Source organism: Nothoprocta perdicaria, unplaced genomic scaffold, assembly GCF_003342845.1.
Source record: "Nothoprocta perdicaria isolate Ctin4 unplaced genomic scaffold, notPer1 scaffold_143, whole genome shotgun sequence".
Classification (NCBI taxonomy): Eukaryota; Metazoa; Chordata; class Aves; order Tinamiformes; family Tinamidae; genus Nothoprocta; species Nothoprocta perdicaria.
In genome coordinates this window covers 556073-566012 of record NW_020454572.1, presented here as the reverse complement: position 1 = coordinate 566012, position 9940 = coordinate 556073, and the positions used below count along the sequence as shown (strand labels likewise).

Sequence of the window (9940 nt, the reverse complement as noted above, 5' to 3'; positions counted from 1 at the left end):
ACTAGTGGCCACTGATAAGATGCAGCCAACTACTATCACCTAATAAGCTCATTTTTGTGTATTGGAGGGGAATTGTTTACAGTGAATTGCCTGGAAATGAGGCTTGGCCGGGAGGCAGCAGAGCTTGCGCGGACTGTCCCTCTGCCAACGGAGGAAGTGGAAAGACGCTGCGGGGTCTGTGTCCTCCAAAGTCGGATTTCTGCAACAGTCATATTTCCATGTCCAAATTTCAATCCTTTTTTTTAATAGAAGTGATTAGAACTGACAGCAGCTTATCTGATTTTTAGCCCCTGTTTCTCTAAGTCCCACAGATTGTTGCTCATCTTAATTCATCTTTAATTGGCTAAATAGCTGATGAAAAGTCARAAGTTCTTTGCTGTGCGTACGTGAGCGCAGAGCTTCCAGTCTGGTCTGCAGCTTTTATCTTGCTCTGTTTTGAATTGCTTCTGGTTTTGGTTTCTTGGCAAACTGGAACCACTAAATCCTCAYAAATTTGTTGTGCTGCCAAGAACATGAGCAACTCGGCTGCTGGTCCACTGTCAAATCCTGCCTTGTTTCTGTGGAGTCATGCAGTGGGAAACGGGTATCCTCATTTAGTTGATCCGATCAACTTATGCACTTGGCTCTGCTGCCTGTTACAGAGCTTCTGTCCTCTCTTGCTCATACTCCACTCTGTATGATTCACTTGCTTTTCTTGATCCTTGTTTTATTTTTTTTCACCTAAATCATCATTCTTTTTGTGGGTCTGTATGCATTTGGTACTCATGATTCTATCCCTWGTGCTCACAGAGTGCTTTATGAGCAGCAAAGCCTCATTTTAACTGTAGATTTGTATCCAAGGGTAGCATCTACATGTAGGGCTCAAATTATAGGCAGTATAAATTAGACACTCCCTTTCCCCCCTCAAAAATAAGTTAATGCCAGATGTATTTCACTGAACACCTTCTTTTCTGTGTACCCCCAGTGCAGTTGAATGTGTGGGGCTGCCTGGAGTCGCTTCTGTGCTTAACCTGCTTTCTGTGCCCAGCAGGAAGTGTGGGAGAGCAAGGGGGTTGATTTTTAGATCTCTCCATGCTAATGCCGATCTAATTTCCAGAGTTACTTCATCTGAATCCCCCGAGGCATAAGGGTGTTTCTGCGTGTGATCAGGCAGATACCGGCTTGCTCGAGCAGAGGCTGGCATGCCCTCTAGCGTGTTATTTATGGCCAGAAAAACAGCTAGTTTCAAGAAGCGCAGCTTCCTCCCAATCTTTTGGAAGGCTTTTCTAAGACCTACCAGACATGGTCTTTAGCTGCCGGTGCAGAATATGTAATTTCCTTTTGTTAATCAGTTTTACTGCCAAAATCGCCTACTTAACTCTGCTGCCAAGAGCTGTGGTATCTCTAACCATCGTTTGAAACTGCTCAAACAGCTTTGCCTCATTTCTTACCAAACTTGGGAAGCTACCRTTGCCTCTTTCTCCTGGAGCAGCTCAGCATAAGGTCTCTTTTCCCCGAGCACAGTGGCTGCCCAGGAAGGTAGCAGAGTGCCTTGGAAATGAGCCTAAATCAGCACCTCACAGAGGAGAGTCCTGTGCTTGCAGCAGGATTTGTTGCTGGTTCCACCTCTTCATCCTTTCAGGCAGCTTAAAAGAATAGCAGAGGGACATTAAAATGGAACAAGGAAGTCTCTGCATTACACAGAGAAGCTGGTTTAGGGGAATGTGTCAGAACAGGGAGAAAATCTCATGGATCTCACAGCTCAGACCTCTTTTCTAGCTTTCTCCYTGCCTGCTAGTGAGAAGTGAAACACTTCTCCCCCATGGCCTGTTTTATGTGGCCTGGATCATCTGCAAATGCACTTGTGYCATTGTGTTCTGCCAGGTGCAAAAAAGTTTTGGGCAGGTAATGAATGAGCTCAGAGCACCTGTGTTCTGCAGCCCAAGCAGGTGCCTCCTTGAGAAGCAGTTGCCATGTGTTCTGCAACAGCACCTCTTAGCGGGCTGCTGATAGAAACCTCAGAGGTGACAGTGTGGACAAAGTCCTGCTCGCAATGAGCGTGGGTCCACATGGCCTGCTGGCCATAGCAGTGTGTGGGAGCAGGAGGCTGTTGTGCCARGGTCACCACTTCTGGTGGCATTAGCTACCAACTCCATCGTGTTTACCACAGGAGTKGGATACCTGCTCCCTGGAAAGATCTGAGCATCCCGTCTCCAATGACAGAAGCATTGGCAGTCCCTGGCAGATCCCAGGACAAGACTGGAAGGCAATGATGCTGTCATTAAGCTTCGTACTACATGCAGATGGCAAGTCAAGGACGGGGGAGGCCACCTCTTACTGCCAGCCCAGCCTCCTGTGTCTGGCATCAGTCACAACCCTTTCACTTGTGTGAGGCGACAGACCCTCCAAGTATCTGTGCAAGGAGAGACAGGYGCAGGTTCTTCTCTCACTTGCTATTTAGTCTGGAAATTCTTGGGAGGAAGGGCTGTATTTGAGTCTACATGCAAAGCACTTAACAATGACAAGGACTTTGTTATGTTACAAGGGTAAGCCCCAACGTAAGCAGCTTTATAGCCTCRTTTTCTTCCTTCCCACTTCCAGCACCTGTACAACTGGAAAAACTTTCCATTTCCCATGGCATCTCCTTTATTTTTGCCACTACAAAAGGGAATGCTGTCCCAGAAATGTCTCCAAGGCATTTTGTAACAAAACTGGCTTCAACCATCTTTTGAAGTGTTTTACTGACCTGCTGTGTTTCTTTTTCTTAAAAAGCAGTCACAACCTTGGGGCCAGGCGCAGTTATAATTTTCATCCTGACAGATGAGAGACTTGTCTGACATTTCTGTGWGAACAGCTGGGAGGCTGATAGAGCTGCCTTAGCAGGGACCTTCTCTCCAAGCTACAGCACTCAGAAGGCAAGTGGATTTCTGTTTGTATAGCTGATTTATTTAAAAAAAAAAAAAAAAAGCCACTTGGACTACACTCCATAAGACATAGCTCATATACAGTATTACTGTGAGTTAGCAACAGGCAAGTTCACCTGCTTAGATGAGCCCCAGCTGAACTTTTGGCTAGGAACCCATCGAATACTCAGTACTACCAGCACTATGACTTTTCTGTGTGAAGATGGTGACGTTCTGCATCATCATTCATAATATACAAAAGAGAAGTCCCAAAATCCTGCTCTCTTTGGGTCCTTTTTCAGACGTGCCAAGCTGCGGTGATTGATGTATTTCACAAACTTCATCGTTTCTTTGTCTCTATAAACCAAGGCCAAGCAGTTGTTCTCTGGATTCACAGTCAACAGCTAGAAGACACAGTAATGAAGGTAAGAAATTAGTTTCCCAAAAAGCCTTTGATACCTTTCCTAGGAGAAAAGGGACCGAACAGACTTTCAAAAGCTAATTGGAATAAAAGTCTTATATCAGAAAATGAGCAGTGACACCATTTTCTTATTAATACCCCTTACCCCGCAACATTAAGCTGCAAGTTTTAAGTTTTGCAATAAACAGCTGAATCCAGAGCTACATCTAAAACCTGCAGTTTGGGCAGGAAGCTTTGGATTAGGCTGAGGGCTCTGGTGCAGTAATTGGCATCTTTGMGATGGTTAACATAAAAGAAAAAAAGCATCATGTCTCCCCTACCCAACAACTGATTTTATATAGCTTACAACTTGGAACTCAGCTCCTTACCTCTTCATCTTCACCTTTAGCAATGTAGGATGTAAAGCCACCATATTCTGGATCCCAGTCTTAAAATAAAAGAGAAAGGTTTTTAGAAAATTCAGCACTGTCCAGACTGCCCTCCYGGAGATGCAGTATTTCTGGCCAACTCTCTACAAGTGCTGGCTGCAGGACTACTAATATTTAACTCCTGCCAGGCTTCTATTTTTTTTTCTTCCATCCAGAAGCAATTTGAACTAAATATCCAGGATTTGTCATTTACCACAAATWGGCCATTTAGGACCACGTGGCTTCCCATTCGCCATATGCAGAGCAGCTTTGCTTTAGTGGATGTGTAATAGCTTTTGCTAACTATGATATGAGGTGTGTTCCAGGTGGTTTAAGCCATGCATCCTGCTTCCCACTGGTCCAGCAGTGCTTTTTTGTTTTCCACTGTACAAACCTACCATCAACCTAAAATGCCTGGACGTGCCTAAAGTCACTATTGAATAGCCTGGGCTTTTTGAATCGGAAGCAGTGATAATTCTGAAGAGAAATGAGGCAAAACAGAGCATTCCTTGAGCCACTGTGTAGTGAGGAGGAGAAACCTCTTGGAGACTGGCACCTTCCCTCTGCCCCAAGAAGACCTGCAATGTATCACGTCCTGGCTCGAGCAGGGAAAGTAATGAGGAAGCAGCATCGAAGCTGCAGGAAACTATGGACACCAGGGGCCAAATCACAAATCTTTTTCTGGAACATGTGGTACTTAGGTAAAAGAGAGGGCTTASGTAAAATCTAACGAGCCTTTCTATAGAGCAAAAGCAGGGACACTTCGGCTATTTCAGCACTGTGGAGAACTCRAAAATTGTTCTGTAAAGCAGACCTTGTTGAGGAGTGTGCAACCCCTTTCTCTTTAGCCCACTTACCTTCACACCCACAGAAAAAGAGCAGGTCCAGAGCAAATTCTGTTGTTTGGGTGTCGTGGGCTAGAGTATAGTGCCCATGGGTCCAGCGTCTCAGCTCCCCTGCGCACACCGGGGCACCTGAGCCTATGAGGGACAACAAACATCTCAACAGCCAGGGAAAACAATGAAGTAGCCCTGCAGGTGACTCCTGCCAGGCTCAGGGCAGCAGGTGTAAGTTCCTGTACTGTTTCTTCACAGAAAGATGTGTTTGCTGGAGCCAGCAACGTGTGAAGGGAAGAAGTAAAACCCCAGACAGATCCTTTGTTAGCGTTTCTAGAGGTGACTCTGTCCTTTGCGTGACGGATGTGAGGGGAGCTGAGGTCTGGTCTTTGAGAGGTCCAAGCTATGATGGGCCTTGGATTAAGCCAGTTCATCCTGTGTTCCCCCGCCAAATTGGTAGCAGATCCTCATGAGGATTTATGGCAGACCTCTGAACTTCAAAAGCCAGGAAACTTAGTGGCTCTGAAAGAACACTGAAACTGCCAGAGGCTTCCAGAGAAGGGTATGGCTCTCAGCTTCTATTAGGTAAGTAATAAAAGTAATTCTTCAAATTAGGGAATTTAGAGGTACATGAGGCTTTAGGGAAACAGTTCTTTCCATATGGGTACAGCATTTTTCAGTTTAGGCAGTGCCAAACTATGGCCTCATATGCAGGTCAGTAGCAGCCCTTCGAAACAGTTAGAACATGAAAGATTTGGTGAAAATCGTACAAAGGGAAGATGGCAAATGGAAGCAGCAAAACAACTGGCAGTGCAAATCAGAAAAACAAAGCCTTTGTCAYAGGCAAGAATCACAGGTGGGATTTTCAGTACTGCGCTGTTCTTAATTATCCTTTCTTCCAGTGTCCACTGAGTGGGAGATGAGCATTTTCAAGAATTCTACCCTTAAACTCCAAAAAACTGCATTAAATACCACTGTATGAATCCAAAATTAATCTGTCGTAGTGATATGTCACTGCTGATGCCTACGTGATTATTTATTTAGGGTGTCAGTGTTTTCCAAAGGGCTAGGGTTAAACCCTAGTTTTAGGCCTCAGTTTGCTAATTCTAAAATCATTTCCTGATCTGCTAACTTTATTCTATTTGCTTTGGTCTTTCATAGGAGAATTGTCATTTATGTGACACAGGAGCATGTGGACGTAGAAACCACATAACCACTGACAAAACATTATTGGGTAACTAGATTAAGAAGAAAAAGCATCAACTCATCTAGAAGTCCCACACCTCCAATCCTGCCCTTATATGAGACTTCAGGTCGACAAGGTATGTCCCAAATGCTCCTACAACATGATATATTTGATTAGGCATTAGTCTAGTCAGTCGCTTAGTCATTAATCACTTTTGGGGGGTGACTGCTGTGYCTTGAATCTCATGTTGGTGCTGGTTCCTCTACAAGATAGCTGCAGCATAAGGTAAAAAGCTAGTTCCAGGAAAAGTTGCTGTCAGTTCTACTGCTGTACTCCTGTAAAGGATGCTGGCATCCTTTAATGCCTGGATTTTGCTCACATCCTTGCAACGCAGCTGCTGCCCTACCTACCGGTCTGCGTCTCGCCCTCCTGCGTGTCAGGGATGTTGTCGGGCTGCTCTTGGTGATGGGCGCTGCTGCCAGCCTGCTGTCCAGCCTCTTCCTGCTGCGGTTTGGGAGCGCTGKGTCCAGCAGTGTCTGCGGCTTGTCCTTCCCCTGCATCTTCATCCTCATCAGAGGGAGCCAGGAAGTGCAGCTTTAGGCCRGTGAAGTTAGAAAGCAGCAGAAACAAGGCCTCAGAGCGTAACAACTGCAGGAAGTTCTTCAGGGTGTCAGGCAGACTGTCTTCCTCTGCAGTCTCATACAATCTGAAAGACAGCTGAGGAATCAGCAGCAGAGGGCTAACAAGGACATTCCCGTGGGGACAGTATCAGCCAGTGCAGCCTCGTGGCACTTCCTGCTTGGCCTGATCAACAGGAGTGAGATGCTGTCACTCAGCATCCTTACCTCTTATTGGGGGGCCCTCGGCTACTCCACTGGATTTCATCTTTCTCCAGAGCTTCGCACAATAGTTGGAATTTCTCTTTCTGGGACAGAGAAACATATAGGGCAGAAGCCTTAACAGTTAGCTCCCAGGTCCTCCCAGGTGTGTTGGGAGCAGGTGCTCCCTAGCTCGGATGAGGCACAGCAGTTCTCTCCTAGCTTGCAGGAGGCTCTTCAGGATTGCTCAGTTGAGGGCCCTCGGCTGAGCATCATGTCTTTCTAATGCCTGTGACTAAAGGCACTTATCAAGTGCTACTTGATTGTCTGCTGTGTGATAATGCTCYTTGTTTCACTGAGGGATGACCCTGACAAGGGAGGATGCTCTGGTCATCTCAGTGCTGGGAAGCAGGAAGTGTTTCCATCTCTCTGGTTTGTATCTTGTAAGAAAGAAGACTGTTGAAGCAAAGTTTGCAAGATGCTTATCTGCCAGGCTGTGTGACACATGGCACATACTAGTCCTGTGACCTGTTCTGACAGGCTGCATCAGATTGAACCACTGGACTTACCTTAAGAAAATCCTTCAGGAGAATTTCTGAGCGCTCCTCAAACTCTTCCTGGATTTGAGCTTGGGACTCCATGTCCAGATAAACCAGATTGATCCACTCATACAAGATTTCTTGCTGGAAAGGAAATAGGTCTGAATGCTGCATTTGCAAATGTAAAAAGGATTCCCCACTTCCTCAACTAACTGGCCAAAGGCCTGTGTTCCTTTCCTAACCCTTCTCTCCCACCCTTTCCTTTCTTTTTTTAAAATTGTGGTAAGAGTCTTTGCTGCCTCTCCTACTGCAGGTATAGAAGTGGACAGAGAATCACAGAATAAGTTGGAAGCTTATTCTGGAGCCGGTCCAACCTGCTGCTCAAAGCAGGCCCAACTTGATCCAGGCTCCGGGTCGCTCAAGGCCTTGTCCTGTTGTTTTGAACATCTTTAAGGATGAAGATCGCACAATTTCTCTGGAATTTCCCACACTGCAATTTATCCCCACTCCTTCTTGTCCTACCACGGTACATCCCCACAAAGAGTTGGCCTTCAGCTTCACTATTCACTCCCATTATGTTGTTGAGACAACAATTTTTAGCCTTCTCTTAAAGCTGAGTAAAACAACGTTCTCAGAGCTAGCCTGTCTTGTGCTACAAAGTGAAAGGTAAAATCCCCAGTGGATTCTCTTTATCAACTACTTCTTAGAGAGTCTGCTTTCAGCCAGTATCTTTTTATCCTGGGTCCCCAAATCATTTATAACATCCAGAAAGGTAACCAGCTACAAATCTGTGGACAGGAAATGGAAAGGAACACGGAACAAGTCGAAGACTGAAGTGTCCCCAGGCATGAATGTATCTCAAGTAAGCATTCCAGGGCCATGGGAATGCAGGTAAGCAGATCTAGCCTTGCTACTCACATCGTAAGGGATGTGTGGACTCCTTGGCAAAGGCGCTTCRATGTACCGGGGAGGTCTCTCTATGGATGGGCCGTGAAACCAGCCGCTCACGGACAAGCGGCACTTCTCCTCAGAGAGAACTTCTGACACCTGCAACAAAGCAGAAGGGCAGGCTACTGTTTGGACTACAAAACACACAAGGACCAGCTGTAACGGGCACCATGCAGACCCGTAACAAGGGACTGACCCRGTCTACAGAGTCTATTTCATCAAATTGTGCGCTCTGATCTAAATTGGGCTAAACTGAGCAATTCACATGTGATGAGTGAGGCACCCCCCTTATGACTGGCTGACAAAACGAAGTTCCACAGGAGTGAGGTTTTAAAAACAACCCAAATGCAGGTCCTTGCCTGGTGGAAGGAGACTGGAGACACTTCAAAGAAAGCCAGCGTGTTCCACGAAGGCACCAATGACTTGACAATTTCCTTTGGCTGAAAATGTTCTGAAGGGGGAAGAAAACGTGTTCTGGTTAAGACCTGACCTAGTGCTCGCCAGCAGCTGCTGTTTCACTCTGACTTTATGACTTTTTACTGTTTAGACACTGGCTGTAAAGGATGGAGCTTAGAGCATGGGACTGATGAGGTATCGGTGGATGTCTCTTGTTGGAAAGGAAAGTTATCTCCTTCACTTGAGCGTTCCCAGCACAGTTACTGGCATTGTTTCTACCCTGTCCCCACTTCTGTCCCCTGCTAAAAGTGGCTTATTTCCCCCCACTCTTTATTAGCTTCTCCTTTTTCTCAGCTGTCATCYATTAGCACAGTCTGCTACAGCCCGTCTCTCTCAAAGACACAAATTCTACCAATGCCTCAGCATCCCCGGACTGAGAAGATCTTCCATGGACACCTGAGGGGCGGCTTGCAAAGGGCATTTCATCTTCTCCACCCGTGGGTCTGAGCAGGGGGCTCTCACCATCTGTGCTATACAAGTCCAGGGTTCCTCCGTCGCTCTCCTCCCACGGCGGCACCAGGTACAGGATGAAGGCAATTCTCCGACCTTCCAGCTCRTCATCGTGGCACAGCAGGACGTCTGCAAATGCACAAGTTTTACTGCATGAGGGTGTTCCCTGTGAAGGTCCACGGGTGTGACTCTGCTTTATTTCAATAATTAGTTATTCCTGCTTTTAGCTCCCTGCAAGGACATACCAGGAAGAAACCTGCCCTCCTTAAGAACTGCATTTTTTATATGCCTGCATCGCCAACCCTGAGAGGTAACTTTATTTAATAATAATTATCATTATTGTTATGCCCCTTGTTAAAGCTCCCTCTCTTGCTGTCGCTGGGGCAGGAGGGAGACATCCCTACACTTAGCAGCTGGTCAAACTCCTGTTCTTAAATGCACGCCTGCCCTTTGAGGAGGTTTGTTGCAGGGCTGCATAGGGGGCAGGAACAGGAAGGCCGGACCAGGAACGGGTTGTGCAAAGAGAGTTAGGAAAAGCGGAATCAGCAGAAGTTAGTTTCAGGTGCAAAAAAAGGTTATTTGTGTGATGTGTGGGACCCTCCTAGGGCCGGGGAAGGGATTCTGCTCTGGCACGGGGGTCTCTGTCCTGCCCCCCCGGGAAGGCGCGGGCAGGGCCGCCCCGCGCGTCGCTCCCGCTCACCCGTGTACTCGTAGCGCGCGCAGGACAGGTCGATGTCCGGCTCCAGCGGGATGCGGGTCACGGCCGCGAGCCACGCGCGCAGCTCCTGGCACAGGGCCCGCCTGGGGCCGGGCCCCGTGAGCGGCACCGCGGCGACACAACTCGGCGCCCCGCGAGCGCCGCGCCCACCTCAGCGCCGCCACGTGCGGCTCCGGCCTCCCGCGCAGCTCCTCGGACTGCGGCGGCCCATGCAAGACAAGGCGGCGCGGGGGTTACGGGGGGCCGGGCCGGGCCCCGCGCGCGGCCCGGCGCGCGCCC

At 47.7% G+C, this 9940-nt stretch overlaps 1 protein-coding gene and 1 long non-coding RNA gene across 2 annotated transcripts in view; one reads left to right on the top strand and one right to left on the bottom strand.

Annotated features, from left to right (window-relative positions):
- Positions 1 to 2937: 2937 nt before the first annotated feature.
- Positions 2938 to 9940, bottom strand: part of OGFOD1 (2-oxoglutarate and iron dependent oxygenase domain containing 1) — a 7807-nt gene continuing 804 nt past the window's right edge. Inside the window, exons 2-12 of the mRNA XM_026034330.1 lie at positions 9812 to 9871; positions 9644 to 9744; positions 8956 to 9072; positions 8397 to 8488; positions 8008 to 8136; positions 7120 to 7233; positions 6578 to 6657; positions 6143 to 6438; positions 4568 to 4690; positions 3672 to 3730; positions 2938 to 3286 (exon numbers count right to left, since the gene is read on the bottom strand). Of these exons, the coding sequence (XP_025890115.1) occupies positions 3125 to 3286; positions 3672 to 3730; positions 4568 to 4690; positions 6143 to 6438; positions 6578 to 6657; positions 7120 to 7233; positions 8008 to 8136; positions 8397 to 8488; positions 8956 to 9072; positions 9644 to 9744; positions 9812 to 9871 (1333 nt within the window). The 3' untranslated portion in view covers positions 2938 to 3124. The remainder of the gene's footprint in view (positions 3287 to 3671; positions 3731 to 4567; positions 4691 to 6142; positions 6439 to 6577; positions 6658 to 7119; positions 7234 to 8007; positions 8137 to 8396; positions 8489 to 8955; positions 9073 to 9643; positions 9745 to 9811; positions 9872 to 9940) is intronic.
- On the top strand, positions 4875 to 5922 carry LOC112943251. The gene is made up of 2 exons (XR_003248538.1): positions 4875 to 5131; positions 5708 to 5922. It is a non-coding gene; the product is annotated as an uncharacterized LOC112943251 (long non-coding RNA).